The sequence below is a fragment of the Protopterus annectens genome, chromosome 11.part0, assembly GCF_019279795.1.
Source record: "Protopterus annectens isolate FY-2018-M chromosome 11.part0, PAN1.0, whole genome shotgun sequence".
Taxonomy (NCBI): Eukaryota; Metazoa; Chordata; order Ceratodontiformes; family Protopteridae; genus Protopterus; species Protopterus annectens.
This window is the reverse complement of record NC_056745.1, coordinates 1452045973-1452063542: the sequence shown is the minus strand read 5'-3', so window position 1 is coordinate 1452063542 and position 17570 is coordinate 1452045973. Positions and strand designations below refer to the sequence as shown.

Here is a 17570-nt window from a genome sequence, read left to right as displayed (position 1 = left end):
AGGCAAAGACTGCCTCTCAGTAACCTGTAGGACGCTGAGTATAGAGATAGGGCTCTAAGGCAATTTATATAGTACAGTGTGTTTATAGTCCAAATTCTCCTGTTAAGGAACCATTGTGGGTGTTCCAACTGTTGCATATGCCTGGTCAGGTATATGTTGAAGGGGGCATTATACTCAATGATGGGTCTGATAAGGGCCAAATAAAGTGACACTATGACTTCCTTGGACCCAGGTGCCATGCACTCACATACAGGTTGGGTGACATAGAATGATTTTCTTGCTACATTGGCCACCGGTTGGTAAAAGGTCAGATTACTTTCTACATATGTTCAAAGATTCCTGACTACTGGGTCAACTCTTTGGAGTGTCTTAGTGATGGAGTAATTATCCTGGGTGTTTGTTTTCCCAAAAGACACTACAACACAATTATTGGCATTGAGTTTTTAATTTGTAAATTTTACAAGAGTTATTTGTCTGTGGTAGACCCACTTGTTGGATGTTTGTGTTATGGGGGGAATCTATGATAACTCACAATTTGCAGTCATCTGTGAACTTGGTGAGCTGAAGGCCTTTGACATAACCTTTACCTGCAAGAAGTAGATGTCAAATAGGAGTGGTCTCAGCATGGAGCCCTGAGGTACCCTGTTATGACCGGTCTCTTAATGGAGGTGGTCTCATCAATCTTGACTCCCTGGGTTCTGTCTTTGAGCCAGCTGGAAATCCAATGAGTTATGTAGGGGTTTATACCCAGTTCAGTGGGGTTTTATACCTGAAAGAAAGGTTGTACTGAACACCTTATCCAGGTCAAGTAGGGGGTATACACCATGTCCCCCTCATCCATTGCCTTGGTGACCTTCTCAAAGAAGTTGACCAGATTTACCAGGTTTAGCAGGCATGACCTTCCTTTGTCAAAGCCAGACTGGGTTGGGTTCAGTGTCTGAAGGTTCCTCTGTCTTTTTTGACTATTTGCTTGATAATTCATTCAATGGCTTTGCATATTAGACTAGTCAGGTTAATTAGTCTGTAGTTTCTGCGGTCAGTTAATGGTCCACCGTTGTGAAGAGGGATAGATAACCATTGCAGTCCACCATTCTTGAGGTACAAAGCCTGTTTTGAGGCTATAGTTGAAAAGTAACACAAGTGGTCCTGATAGGTCATGTTTCTACCTAGTTAGGAGACATCCCAGGACATAGTTGGGCACCATTAAGGCTGTCTTTTGGTGCTAGCAAGTATTATGTGACCTGTGCCCTGACAATAGTTAGGGGAGGGGGTTATGCTAGTAGGTATTTCATGGGGAGAGGCAGGGGGGAGTGGGCGGTAAAGTTTGAGTTGAATTTGTCAGGTATCGGATACGTTATGGTCCTCAGTAAGAGTGGCATCATTGGCCACCAGTTCTGCACACTGCTGTGTGCTGCCTTTGAAGTTATGGACAAAGCTGTAGAAAACCTTTTGATAGTCTTTAGACTGTGAGGCTATTTTGACCTCATAACTGGTCTTGTTGGACTTAATTAGTTCTTTTAGGTTCCTATTTAGTTTAATTACAGAGCCCTTATCATAATGTAATAATGTCATCTTAGGCAAAATATGATAGTTTTATTTGAGTAGCTGGCCAATACAGAAGGCCGGTGCGATGCTGAGGGTACATGTTTTCTAAACTAAACCAAATTATTGACAGCCCTCTCCACAATGCACTGAAAACATATTAAGTTACTTTGACTAAACCAAGATATATCACCATACTATATATATTTCACAAGTAATTTAGAAAATCTGAAGTGTGATGTTATGGTAATGACTCAGAATGCCAGTGCAATCTCGCTGAAGTCAATATCAATGCACAGAAAACAAACCACTGAAAATGAAGCTCCTCAAAATAAGCCACCATCAGTGAGTTACCGCATGGTTCAGAACCGGGAATAGTACTTTATGAACTTGTCTCAGGTTGCACTACAGGACTGTCTACACGGCTGTTTTACAGGCCACAGAATGATGGACAGTTTGATTAACAGGCAAATAGCTAATAATGAGAATTAATATTTATGTATTTATTATTTATTTTACATTTGTTGACCAGGATTGTCTGACTGAGCTGAAGAGCCCTTTATCAGCAGAGGCCCGGGGATAAAAGCTCCAACATATTAAACAATTTTCATTATAAATTATTTATTTATTTATTTACATTTGTTGACTGGGAGTGTCCGACTGGACGTAGGTCCATTTTCAGCGGAGGCCCGGGGAGAAAAGCTCCACAGTTAAAATAAACAGACAGTAGTTACATTGGATTACATAGCGATTAACAATTTGATTAACACAGCAATTAATTACAAACATATTTTCAGATGAAGAACATAGTACATCAGTAGACAACTAGAATCTTTATCTGTGAAGTACATAACAGACATTAACAAATGTTACAATAAGAAGTTCCTGCTGTATAATAAGTACTAGGCTTATGAGCATCTGAACTTGCTATAATCAAGGTAGTTAGTGGGGTGGAAAGAAAGGTAGTGGTTGGATGGGGTGGGTGATATTAGAGTGGGAGCTGCAAGGGCATAGCCAGCATGTTTTAGGTGTGCTTTTAGTAAAGTTTTGAAGTGGATGCATGATGGTATGGAGGTAATTGTGGGTGGGAGGGAGTTCCATAATTTGGCTATGGTGCAAGAGAATAGTGCTTCACCAGCAGAGTTATTGGCTTTAGTGATCTGCAAGTGACCTTTGTTGCTGGATCTTAGTGGCCTGGTGGTGTAATAGTGTTGGAGTAGATTCTGGAGGGATGGGACATTTAGTGGATGGTTTACTAGATTGCGGGCGAGTGAGAGTTGATACCATTGAAGGAGGTGAGGGAGTTCAAGCCAGCCCAGTTCAGGAAGTGAGAGACAGTGGTGACTACAGTAGGATGCCCCTGTGGCGAATTTGGCAATTTTGTTGTAGCAGGTCTCTAGCTTGTTTAGATCACATTGCCTTAGGTTGGTATATATTGGAGAGGCATAAAGTAGGGTGGAGATAAGGTGGGAATTTGCTATTAAAATCTTTGCTGCTTTGGTGAGAAGTTGCTTATTTCTGTATAACGCTCCTAGTTTTTTGTGGACTTTTTTTATGGTTATGGATATGTGAATGTCAAATTTTAGTTTATTGTCTATTTCCACTCCTAGCAATTTGGTGTGTTCAGCTGGGTATATAGTGGTGTTGTCATTTGCTGTGATGTTAAAGTGAGAGTTGTTTTGAGTATATTTGGTGGGTTGGAAGATGAGTAGTTTAGTTTTGTTTGGGTTGAGTATTAATTGGGCATAAGATAACCAAGTTTCAACAGAGGAAAAGGCTTCCTGTGTGACTTTTTGCAGTTTGGGTAGGGACTGGGCTGAGCAGATGATGGTTGAGTCATCTGCGTATTGTATGAGTGTGCCATGTTTGGTGGCAGAGGCAAGATTATTGGTCGGAAACCATGCTGAGTATTAGAAAGGAGGTTGTTAGTAAGGAGGTAGTCTGAGACCTGAGAGTGTATGCATCTCTCCAGTATTTTGGAGAGTGGAGAGAAAATAGCTATGGGGCGGTAATTGGTTAGTTCTGTGGATGGGCCATCTTTGTGGAGGGGAATTATATGTGATACTTTCCACAGTGTGGGGACGTAACTTTCTGACAGAGTTCGGTTAATCAAGATGGATACTGGGTAGGCCAGAGCATCAGCTGCGATTTGTAAATTAGCATTAAACAACAATGTTACAGGATTATTACAAGGCATTAAGTAGCAATACAATGTTATACAGTGTCAATAATCAGGAGTATAGCAAAACTATTTCAAGATGTATAAAAAGAAATATGTCATTAAGATGAATATAGTTTTTGGGGCAAGTGGTTACAAAAACCCAGTTTTATCATAATGTAGTTGCATGAATGCAAGACAATTACAATAGAATGTTTCTCTGAGGCGATTTACTTAATAGATTTTAGAAGACAGTAGAAAGAGTAGTCAAGGAAGATTAGAGAGAGCTAGTGAGAAGAGTGAGTTAAGGGCAGAACGTAGATTAAGGTATGAGAAGTAGGGGATGTTAAGGAGGGAGAGTGCAGTGGCAGGACCAGTGACTTTTAAAGTGCTCTTTGGTGGCTGTCTTAAATTGTTTAGTATGTGTATCCAGGCAATAGTGGGGTGATAGCTGTACATGTTGCGTCCAACTTTAGACTTAGGTTTATAGATTTGTAGTAGGTCTTGGTTAGAGCTTCGGAGAGGTCTGGAGGGAGAATAATGGGAGATGAGAGTGGATAGTGCTGGGCAGTAGGAAGGCTGGCATAGGATAGAATGGATGATCTGGAGTTGAGAGAGAAGAAGCTGGTGGGGTAATTCAAGCCAGTTTAGGTGTTTTAGAGAGAGACAGTGATTGGATTTGTAGGTTTGTTGGGCAGCAAATCTAGCTACCTTGTTGTAAGTAGATTCGAGTTTGGTCAGGAGTGCTGAGTTAAGATTTGCGAGAATTTGAGAATTGTACATTAGACTGGGTAGAAGGTAGGTAAGAGAGAGAGTCATCTTGGCTTCAGAGGTAAGGAATTTCTTGTTTCGGTAAAGGAGCCCTAGTTTTGAATGAGTCTTTTTGATACAGTAAATATTAGTAAAATATTATAATATTATTATAAATATTAGTAAAATGTCAGGACTGGCTGCAATGTGGTTACTCTGATTTCAGAGCTATAGAAAAGGAAATCCATAACGTGGGTAGGACACCCATTTGGAACCCTTTCCACTGTCTGTAAGTGAAAGCAAAGGTGGTTATTTAGTCATAACCTGTAAACTTTGAAAATTTTTAAGGAACAGCTTGACTACTTACAAGCTATTTTTAAATAATGACTATTTTAATCATGTAATAAACAACATGTTGATTGTCTACCAATCTGTCCTGACATTTCAATATTAACAGAACAGATAATAATTGCTTAATGAGATTGTAAGCTGTCATTTTTTTCCTTGTAGCATTTTGCTGCCTCCAACAATGAGGAACTTAGCACACCCTTTCTACGGCTCTATTTTTGTAAAATCTTCTTCTTCATTCAGCTTTTCCTGGTTAGGGGTCGCCACAGTGGATCACCTGTCCGCTCATGATTGGCAGTGGGGTTTTACAGTGTTGAGTTGCCAGCCCAGCACCCAACCTTCCACAGAAGACACACACATGCACACACTCACACCTAGGGCCAATTTAGAGTGTCCAATCCACCTACAGCATGTCTTTGGGATGTTGGAGGAAACCGGAGCACCTGGAGGAAACCCAAGCGACCACAGGGAGGACATGCAGACTCCGCACAGAAGGCACCCCAGCCGAGGATCGAACCAGAGAACCTCTTGCTGTGAGGTGGAAATGCTAACCGCTGCACTACTGCGGCCGCCCCTCTATTTTTGTACTATATAGCATATATTAAACAAATGAGATGAGTAGTACGAGATAGAAGGACGCAGTTGGTATCAACACCCACATATACAAATCACTGATGTCATGCCAAATGAGCTGCAGTAGTAAAGCAGGTTTTGGAGATAGTAAGGGAAGCTGCTACAGAAGGAAAAAGGATACTTTGTGTCTGAGTAGCTTTGTGTGGATCCTTCACATTTACTGCCTGAATGTTTGGACAGTGCATCTCCACAATGCTGTAGATACGACTGAGACAAGAAAAGGCAACACATAACTGTACTGCATATGACAAAGATTGTAAACACAGACTGAAAGAGGTCATAAATGAAACAGCTTTGAGAAAAAAAGGTTTGAAGAATATGAGACACAACAGTTTAGGAATATAATCTAGAAACATGGAAGCAGAGCTAATATGCAGGAAAAAGATATAAAGACATCTTCCAGAGATTTGGTTGACTAGGACTGTACCTTACGCAGTGGATATGGTAAATGGAAGATTGTGTCTACTGTCATTTGGCTACAGAGTCCCTGGTTCTGGATTTCTGCATTTACCAATACGGTGAGGCATTCAGTGTGCTTCTTGCACAAGAACTATGGGAGGTACAACAATATTCATGGAAACCTTTTGTTTTTTGAAATATATAACACAAGCGTGATCTTTGAGGACTGTTGCAATGCAGATGCAGTATCTCACAATACCGGCACAAAGCTGACAACAGAAACTACATTTCACCACAACAATGGGAAAGCAAATATGGGAAATAGGGACTACAGCTTAATGAAAGGCCTGGATATTCTAGAAAATATCGAGATTCAGTATGACATTTCTAATAGTAAATACAAATGCTTGATTGTACCATTTTGGGCACTTTGTTTTGAAAATAGTGCTTTCCTTTGAATTTGCCAACGAAAGAAGGTGGACAATTTGAATTTTCTCTAAAAAAGGCATTTTACTTTTTATAATGGACTTTGGTGGTGATTATATTAAGTACTAATACTTTTTTTCTAGGATCTGTCTATCATTAACAACAATACGGTGACATTCCTTTTATTATCATGCTTTTTTGCCTCATGCATCTAAGTATCTAACTTGGACTCTTGTGATAACTTCTTCTCCATCCTAAGTTTTGTCTTATTATAATATGTCTTCACTGATTCTAAAATAAGCAACATAGTCAAATGCAACATTTGGATTAAAAGTTTTCTACAAATAGCTGCTCTTTAAATCTTTACCAACAATAGCTGAACAACATGATTATTTTACATGCAGCGTAAGTTTGAGTAACTTACTCATCATGTACGACCAGTGGTCCGTCTCTAGGAGCCGTTTCTTCCTTGATCATGGTGAGAAGCTCAAACACTTTACTGATTGGGCTGTCTGGGTTCGGCCACTTTGGACACTGATAGTGTTTCACTTCCAGGACATAGTCATCCTATAAGTTGAAAAACCTTTTAAGTATCTGCATCATAATCATCCTATAACATGAGAAATATTTTAAGTATCTGCACCATCTGCTTTCCACTTACATATGCAGTATATATTTAATTTCTTCCATATACACCATTTAAAACACTTGTTGGGCTACAAATGATGATATTTCTACACAGTTTGCAAGTACACTGACTGCATCATTTTCAATTTTGATACTGGTTAAATAGTGTCTTGGGTCCCAGATGCAGATTGTCTGTTTTATTATGGAGAAACTGTAATGAATATTTATAATGGAGTAATACAGGTCATATGAAAGAAGAGGCCAAACGAAATGTGTACAAGCAGATATTAGAATGTACACTTCTGTTCTTCTTACTGTCCATCTTGATCTAAGGTACAACCACTGACATGGGCATTTTAAAATCAAAAAGGTAGAATTAGGTACTAGATTTACAGGCCAGATCTACTTGTCAGATGTGACCAAGAGCAAAGATTGACAAAAAAAAAATATTTTAGTGATGTTATATAAATGAAGTAAAATTGTTTCAGAATATCATTCAGTGGTATGTCTTCTACTCTCAAATAAAGATAAACAATCAAAACAATTGCCTGGCTTACAAACACTTGTGACATGGTTAACATGTCATGCTACTCCATATCCAGTTCCAGAAGACTGGGCTCCATCATTCCCCATTCAGTATACACTAATGGGGAGACGTACAGCCCCACACATAATTCCATATGGGGAAGCAATCTAACCATACTGAAATAATTTGTTAGTGCAAGCCATTGGGGTTTGAGGGTGAGTGGGTCTCATTTTACTCTCTCTCTTTTTTTTTTTTTTAAAGATTGCACTTCTTGTCTCTCATTTTGGGCATGGTTAATACAAGCATAATGACCATGTTGACTGTCATGCTGTCATGCCTGCATTCACCAAAATGCCCTACAGATGGAGCTGTCATGTAGAATGGCCTCATGGCCATGCAGCTCCACCTGTACAACAGAGCTGGTACTGCAGCTCAACTACCTACCTTCAGTATCTGTTTCATCATACTGATGGAGCTGCTCTACCTGAGAACTTTTTGGACTTGACACCCATATCTAGTCTTTGGGCAATTTTGGTACACATGGTAATGTGGTCCATTAATGTAGAATATTCCTGAATCACTGTTTTGTCTAGGCGTAGAAGTCTCCAATTCAGTTCAATACTTTGGCTTTGTGAGGTATTGCATTGAGTGGATCCTGCCTCTGAGATGTCATCTTGGGGGGAGGATGAATGTTACTGTTTGGAGTAGCAAAGGTATGATGGCACAGGCTGTAAAAGCATTCTCTTCTACATCTTTTTCGGAATCCGGCCCGATGTTTACCCTGTGTTTCAACTGTTATGAAACCTACTAATTTATCTTGGATAAAATGGTTACTGTAGGGTTCTCTGAGGCACCGCTAGAAGAAACAGATTGCACAAAGCATTTTCTTGGCTGAAATACCTCTTTCTGTAGGAAATAAGCTGTTAGGTCTAAAATACTTCCAGGCTATGGCGTATGACGATGCCATAGCAGATTACCTAAAGCCAGAGAAGTATGGAGTACAGACATGTACATGGGGATTATAGAGACAACACATTATCCCCATGGCAGAAAAAACATCTTTGAGCAACTCTAACAAAATATTGTTCTTATACATAGAGAATTCAAATTTCCTAACTCCAACATTAAATTTTATGGCAAAAAATACATTTACTCATTTAAACATTTTGCTTTTCCACACGGTGACAATACCAAAATATGTTATGTCCAGCTCTTCAGTCTCAAGGTACTAATCCCTCCAGTAATGTTTCACAAGTTTTTGAAATAAAGCCTTTGCAATGCTACCAGATGAATTTCTATTCTTCCTTTTAAAAAGTTAAGTCACTTGCAATGCAAAATGATCAGTGAAAGCCATAAGGAGATGAAGTACCACTGAACTAATCCAAGTAGCACAATAGCGGAATCTGCAGCAAGAATATCAATTTACTGGCGTATTAAATTATATAGATTAATCCCAAAATACTTTATGATTGCAATATATTTAGTTTTAGAGGGCAGTATTTAGGCAAGCAGAATCATCAAATAAGATTCATCCAAAAATAAAGTGAAATGTAGTTAACACAGTAAACTATAATTAATAAACAAGAACTCCACTGTGTACAGCAAAGCTTGCTGGCTCTCTATAATGTCTGTTATTTCCTTTGTAAAAGTACAAATAACAGTAGTGTCATAACTGCTGATAATTTTATAAAGTTAGTTGTGACATGAGGTGTTATTCAGAATAAAGCAACCTGAACCAAACATTTGGAAGATGATCCATAAATTCAATATGCATAAATAATGGAAGTGGTACCATCAAAAGTTGGCCTGATTTATGTTAGCAGGAAAAAAATATTATAGTTCTATAGACCATTTATTTAGAATACATGAAGTAATGCCTCCAGGTGACATCAGTTTAACCAGAGCAGTAAAATCAGTATGTTGTTCTGCACACTGGTATAAATCCATGCCATAGTAATTATATATTGGTGGTAGTCATGTATATTTTGGGAACTGTATTTGTAGTTTGGATACACAATACATATGAAAATATGAGCATTATTTAAAAAAATAATTGTATATATATATATATATATATATATATATATATATATATATATTTATATATATATATATATATATATATATATATATATATATATATATATATATATATATATATATATATATATATATATATATATATATATATATATATATATATATATATATATATATATACACACTATAGAGAATGTTTGGCTTTAATTTAATAAAATAACATTTTAAAGGCAGAATTATCTAAGTTTTATTTTAAATAAATATGGGACTTTCCAAAATATTAATGATATGTTTTCAAGGAATGAGTATGTTCCTAAGAACCCCATTTCTTTTAATCAATTCTTGCTTTCTTAAACTGCTTACATTCCTAAACAGATATTTGTGTAAGATAATCATTTCTTAATAAGCATTGTATGTTGCTACCTTGCTAACCTGTGGCATGTGGATGGCTTGGGTTAACAAGACAGGTAATTCCTTTGAGGTATTGTCAGTTGACAATGACATCACCAAGAATGGTTAGCAGTTTGAGTTACACCCAAATGCCCATATATTGTTTGTTCAGCTGCATGGTGCAAACTGTTGATAGGTATATAAAAATCTTACGTTTTATGTTGTTGTTGATGGTGATGAGTCTTGCAGGAGGAAACTCCTACTAATATGTTTACATCCATGGACAAGTGACAGACAGTTGATGAGTTCCTGTCTGAAGTACAGGTAAGCCAGGTTTGAGTAATGAACCAGGTATCAGGAGGTTGGTGTAGCAGGAGGAGGAGGAATGAGCATCTTTGGTAAGTTTTCCTTCTCTGAGAGGATGGCATGAGGCTCTTTTCTGCATAGCAAAAGCCCTAAGTGGAGTCTGGGGGTTCCAAGATAAAAAAGGAATGGGCCAGAACAGGATCACATTCAGTAGGTGTCTCCATGGTACTGGTAGCTCATGCATACAACCGACACTGATATCTTTGCATCATGGTGCAAGGAGGAAGTGAGGTTTAATGGCAGGCAAATGTATAAAACATTGCTTATGTTTGTTCTGGCACCGATGTCAGCTGTTTACAATGCTGTAGAACTTGAGGGTAGCACTGAAGCACTGCTGAATGAGGGGTGTGTGTATGATAGGGTATCTGTAACAAACATGAACAATTCATTTTGTCCCTGAATAATACTTTCAGTGTTGCTACCATAGGGTCTCTACAAAAGATGGGATTAATGACTTCTAGCTATAGAATACCTACCTAAGCCAAAAAATGTTATGCGCACAAACTGAAAACAGAGCAGAGCTTGTGTTCAGCTCTTTTTAATTCCAAAAATAATAGCTACCTACACAAGACAACACACACACAGTAAGTGTGTTGCAAACATATTCTACGTAAGTTTAACTGCACTCCTGAGTCACAATTCAGATGAATAAAAGTTGTTTAACAAAATGGCCCCAGATGAGAAAATCTGCCATTAAAAAAGAATACCTTTCAAAAATGTGCTCCTGTCCAGGTTATGTAACCTTGACATACCCCCCAACTGCCCCGAATTACTCGTTTTCTTACCGGTTTTGGGTTGGGGTCCAAATAATGGGGTGCCACGATTCCCAAGTGGCACCCCTTCATTTCCATTTTTTCCCTTTTTCCCCAGATTTTTTAAAAATTTTTTGCTTTCTTTTTTTGAGCGGATGTCATCACATGCACGATGACGTCAGCTCCGTCAGCCTGTTGGAATGCTCAAGGGTGTGCATTTTCAGTATTTGATTTGAAGCATGAGAATGAAACTAGCTCTGCAAGTTAGTTACTGGAAGATGCTCGTACTGCAAGAGTTTGCACTCGTATTTTGATGGATTTAGTTATTGGAAGATGTGGCTCGTATGCCTCTGCAAGCGAACGCTCGTATTTTGAGGTATCTGAACACTGTATGTGTGTGTGTGTGTGTGTGTGTGTGTGTGTGTGTGTGTGTGTGTGTGTGTGTGTGTGTGTGTGTGTGTGTGTCTGTCTGTGTGTGTGTGTGTGTTGTAGACCTTTCTTAGTTCACAGGACAACCATGGATCTTCCTGCCTTATCAGTTTGTTGTTCAAAATTAAGCAGCATGTTTCTTGATGATGTAACAGTATATTCAGTATATATTCAAGAGCAGTGTTGCAAACTACTTATATTGCAAAATAATTCTAGTCAGTAGTCTGTATAAAGGAGCACATAGAAAGATACAAAGGTTTGGATTTCTTGTTGGAAAACAACACTGCTTTATAAGACAAAGTCTGCAGTGGTAGGTTCTTTCTGGAAAGCTTGGTGGTGACTATAAAGTAGACACTTTGAATGGGGACAGGCAGGAGTGGCCTTAGGTCAACTGGTGCCTTAGGCAAAAGGTCTCCATGACACCCTCACCACACCACCCAGTGCCCCCATCCTGGTCTACCTACACCAAATAAATTGTAGAAAAGCGCCCCTGCTACAGCGGTGCCCTAGTCGGCTGCCTTGTTGGCCTATGCCTAAGGCTGGCTATGGGGGCAGGGATTTATACTAGGAGGAAACAGTCTGTTGGTAGCCTTGCCACATTTTCAGATGCCCAAATAGGACTTTATTTTTTACATTAATGGGTTTTACAGTGAAACCATAGTCAAAGTCATTATAGAGGACTAGTATTTCACATTATCAGCAAAATAGCATGTTATTGTTGAAGACTTTTATTTTTATTCTTTCGTATCATATTGATCTGTTTCAGACTTAGATTTCTGTGACAATTAGATTAAAGCTAGAATTGTTTTTGTTGAACTTCTATTTTCAAAACACAATTGCCCAAACAGAGATTGTTCTGTGAAGAGATGAGCAGGTGATAACCACAATCGGGCTTAATTTTAAGGCCTCAGGCTTGAATCCCAAGTTTGCAGATGAAGGACTTGATCTTTTAGGGGCTGTAACAGTTTAACGATACATAGTTATAAAATGTGTTATGTATTTGAATCATAACGATTTGCTCCCAATGAATACTGAAAACAATCATAATCACAGAAGTCAGTTTGTGTGCAAGACCAATATTATTTAGAATGACCTTGTCAGCCTTTCACATTTGAATTTGCATCAAAAATGGCAGATGATGTGAGAACTTCTGAGCAGAGTGTGAAGTGAGATTCTAGAAGGGGCACTCCACATCCTGGCCTTTGTCTAGGTCTTTTGGCTTTTTGTCCCCCCCCCCAAAAAAAAACTGAAATTGAAAATAAGTGCGAAAAGCTGTGCAAGATGCCTATGGCTTACACTACTGTCTTTCTATAAATATATATATATGTGTGTGTGTGTGTATATAATATATGTATATATGTGTGTGTGTGTGTGTGTGTGTGTGTGTGTGTGTGTGTGTGTGTGTGTGTCTGTGTAAGTAGACTTTCATGATGGAAATGTTCTGAATTGGGCAGCCTTGTCATTATTGGTTCATGCATTTTGTTTCATTGCCTACTGGAAAAATGTTCAAACAATGAATGTAAAATGAGCTTTAACTTAAGTGTAACAAGTGTGCTGTATTATTATACAAGGAATATAATTTAATAAGGTCAGGAAGGTGGATCAAAGAACACATTATGTTTCTTGTTTTGTGTGCAAGGGGCCTTTGATTTGAAAACAGCCCAAGGGTAATCTTTATCCACTACTGGCCAGATGCATTTTCTTTGGATGTGGTGTGGGTTTTAATACTGTTTCAATGAATGTGAGTTCCAAGGGCAGAGAAGTTTTAATGCCAAGTCTATTTTCATTGTGAGACATTATTACTTTGTTTAGCAGATATCTATTAGTGTTTGTACATTGTGCTATAAAATGTAAAAGTAAAATCCAAATAATCATTGTAGAAGTAAAGCAGTATGCGTGCACACATTAGTGTTTATGGTAAATGAGGCGAAATAACCAGGTAATAGGACATTGGAATGGCTGCAGTGGGACTCTGGTGCCATATTTTGGTTGCCTGTTCTTCAGTTTGCGTTTGAAAGTTGGTATCCCAGAATTCCACCACAGTGGGTGGGGTTACATAATTATGTATGCACATTTTACGTTAATCAGTGTACAGATTTGTACCTATTTTTCATGGGCCTTGTCCAGATTGTTGATGTTTCCTGGTTGAGAGGTATGAACCTTGATCAATTTTTATATTATTCTAACTTTATAATCCTGGCCCCTTCACAGATTTAATTTGCAATTGCCTCTTTTGTTTTATATTTCATATCATAAGAAGTCAGCTTTTCAATCTGACTCAGTAGCTGAATGAGCACATTATAATTAGTTTTTATGTCCTCTTAACAGGTTGGCTGGAATTCAAAGTTTGCCATGTCTCCCTTTGCAGAGACGGAACATTTACAGCTACATTTTAAAAGTGAAAGTATTTATATCGCTAGTTCAGCAGAATAGAGTAGATTTGGTGAGGCTCACAAGGTCAATACTTTAGATGCTAAGGATCTCTTAGCTTTAATATTCTGATTTTCCAAGCATCCATTAGACCATGCTGTCATGTCACAAACCCAAACATCTGAAAAGTGCATCAGTTAAGAAGTGAAAGAAAACAAACAAAAGTGCTACATTACCTGTGTTGCTTCTAAAATAAAATCTTTAATAACAATCTTTTCTTCATTTGAAAGACATATATTACTTTCCCCACTCATAGAAATGGTAAAGGTATCGCAGTTCATTTGTTCATCTTTGTTAGGCCAGTAAATACATTTATCTTCATCCTGCAAAAAGAAAAGCATAAACCCTTATTTCACACTTTGTGCTGTCTAGCAATGCATTTCACAAGGTCCATGACAAAGGAGATGAGAAAGAATGTCACTGGCAAATGCAATGTATTTGCTATGGTGCCTGCTTAGAAAACATTTTGATACTAAGTTGGGGATGGAATGTACTACAGCCTTAGCAAAAAACAAATTTATATGCATATATGAATAAGGAGTACAGACATGTGATAGAAACATCTTTTATACTCGATAAAATATTCCAAAAATGCATAAGATGAGCATTTTCATAGTACAAATAACAGAAAGCCAGAAATTGTGGCCTTCACCAGAACTATCATAATTGTGCTTAATTTGAACTAATTAAATGTTTATCATCATCAGTCTCTGTACAATGTACTACTGTCACCTTACTCTTTAAAATGTATGCCTGTTATCTGAAGCCACACTGACACTAATTAATCTTTTACAAATATAAAGACTTTTTTTCTGTGAAATATGTCATTCACTTTAGTCTGAAGTGATACCTTATGACCGGTGATGCCTAATCACTGGTCACATTAGATTGTCTCAGGTTAAAGTAAACAAATGGCTGGCTGGTTTCATGGTATATTTAAAGTAAACGAATGGCTGGCTGGTTTTGTGGTATAGGAGGGTAAGCACTGATTGTAACCCATTTGATCCCTGCTTGATTAACAGGTTGGATGCTAGAGGATTTGCCTGAGAAACTGGGAATGAGTGAGATTTATCTATTCTGTTAGGAGGGAGACAGATTAGCCATCTGCAACACTGATGTCCATTAAGGCTACCTACCACTGAAAGGTCAGTATAACAAACTCTTCAAGCAGTGTTTGCTGTGTTTGGAGATTAGGCTTATATATAGGATCATGCACCCTTCACTGAGCCTGGCATTAAGCCATTACACTCATCAGGCTGAAACATGGGTGGATGGTTGGTCTGTAAATCCCTCCCACGTGTGCCAGGGAAGTTGCTCAACCAGGGCTGCTCTGTAGTACCCTGACCCAAAGACTACTTAAATTCCATATTTCACTAAATAACAATCTTATTAGTTCTTAGACTGAACCCAGATAAGGCTGAGATGATGACCGTCAATTGCTCCATATGTCCATCAAACCTTCCTTTTTCTTTCCATCTTATCATTTATGTGGGGAAGGAGTGGAATTTGTTTCTCGTGATTCTGCTTTGGGTACATTCCTTTCAACACACTGACTCTCAAGGACTGTTTTTAGCTGCTGTTAAATCATCATATTTTCATTGTAAGAAGATTAATTTATTAATTAATAAAGATATATATACCAACTTAAGACCAAGTCACTGGACTGCCTTGCTGCTGACATCTGACTCCCATGCTCCAAGATCTCCATTGTTTGCCACCTACAGCTAGATTAGTATTTACAACTGGTGGACTTATCCTCCAAGCCCAACACACTCTAGTCCAGCTTATTTGAAGACATGCTGTTGCTTTATGTCCTTATGAGTCCTTTCTGGTCAGTTGGCAAGGGTCTGATAACTGTTCCTAGGACTCTGCTTGAAACATCTATTAGGCTATTCTTTTCATATCTTTCCGTAGTCATGCAAATTCGAATGCTTTCCCAGGTTTGGACATGTATCATCAAGGTTTCTTTGTTTGTGGTTTTATTTGTTTCTCCCTACCTTGCAATGCCTAGTTAGATGCATCCAAATAAGTCAGTAAATAAATAAAAATGTGGCAAACAGGAAATAGCATGTAGCATGACAAGGTTTCATAGTTAGAGGCAGTCAATGTAAAACAGATTATCTGCTGGTGAAGATGTTCATTATTTTGAGATTTGATAATTTTAAAGAAACTAAACACATATTTTAAGTGTCAGGTGTCTGAGCTATTAATAAAGGGCTCAATGGCAGAAGAAGATAAATGCATCACTTAAAAACAAATGAAAAAAAACTTTTTTCATGTTGTAGTGGAAAAGTCACTGTACTACTGCAAAACAACATTTTTAGCATAATTTATCAGTCAATATTTCATTTTAAAGTTCTGCAGATTCAGATCAATAACAAAACTCTGTCAATTAACCAGAATCTATGAAAACATATTATAAGATAATCACACATTCATTTATTTATGTATTTATTTGTTTTATTTATTTGTTTTATTTATTTATTTACTTATTTATTTCAGTTTGATAACCAGGTAAGAGGACTGGTCTACAGACCCTTTTCAGCCATGGTCTGAGCACCATAGGTAATGACACAAACAGAAAACTATATACAGAATAAAGAATACACAGACTTTTATTTAGTCAAGTAACAAAAGCAGAGACAATACATTTATTCATATGTTATTTGCAATTATAAATGTAACTGATGTTATTTACAGTGTGCACAGTTTAGGCAGGGATTCAATGAGTGGTAATTTCTTAAAGGTATGTCTTTACAAGAAATGTGTGAGCCTGATTTGCAAGGACTGTCCACTGTAACAGAAGCAGGGGCATTTGGTATCCTTGAACAACAGTTAATTAATTAAGTTTTTTTTCTAAATAAGTGAAGCAAGTTCCATAGGTAGGAGACTCCAAACAGCTGGGCCTAGCCCAGAGAAAGCTGCTTTTTCTGTAGAGGTTTTACAAAGAGGTCTAATGAGGGTAATTCTATCTTCCTAAATGTCTCTGTGTGTTGTTAGGTCACTTAATTTGGAATTTTATTTTTTGGGGGAACAGTGTCCCATTTTAACAGCATGTGGATTTGGAGCAAAGTATAAATGTGGCTCTGCCATTTACAGCTAGGCTGTTACACTGTTGTAGAACATGCCAGAGATTAGTTTGGGCTTCAGCAAGAAGAATAAGTCTACAAATTGTATTTATAATTACTGTATTTTACATGTGTTATTGTTGGAATGTAAGGTTACAAGAGGGGAGCCCATATTTCAGTTTAGGGATAAATACATTTTAGGTAAGGCATTATGAGCTGAAGAGGTGAGAAGTGAGAGATTCTATACCACAGTTTTAAATGGTGGACTGCTTTGCTAAGAATAATATTGTCAGCATGATTGTCCAGTGAAAGAGTAGTGACCAAGGTGATCCATAGGTATGCCTTTTCATCTATTAGTGATAGTGGTCAGTGAAAGAGTAGTGACCAAGGTACGCCTGTTCAGCTATTAGTGGTAGTGGGTTACAGTCTGTATCAGTAATAATTATGTTTGGGGAGTTAAGGAGTTTTCGTGAGGTGCCAAACATCATGATGTTAGACATAAGGGATTGATTAGATTGATTAGGGGCATATTTTTATTTGTCCAGTGGCTTAATCTGAAAAGTGAGATTGCAGTTTCTGTTGAATGGTTAAGGTGTTATTACATGAGTCAAGTAATAAGATATCATATGTATATAGGACAGAGATGAAGTGGGGCAGGTGAAAGGATATGTCATTGATGAACAGGA

The 17570-nt window shown here is 37.8% G+C and overlaps 1 protein-coding gene across 1 annotated transcript in view; it reads right to left on the bottom strand.

Moving 5' to 3' along the window:
• Window positions 1-17570, bottom strand: part of PTPRZ1 (protein tyrosine phosphatase receptor type Z1) — a 1642174-nt gene that overhangs the window by 67789 nt on the left and 1556815 nt on the right. Inside the window, exons 28-29 of the mRNA XM_044088744.1 lie at window positions 13993-14139; window positions 6681-6823 (exon numbers count right to left, since the gene is read on the bottom strand). Of these exons, the coding sequence (XP_043944679.1) occupies window positions 6681-6823; window positions 13993-14139 (290 nt within the window). The remainder of the gene's footprint in view (window positions 1-6680; window positions 6824-13992; window positions 14140-17570) is intronic.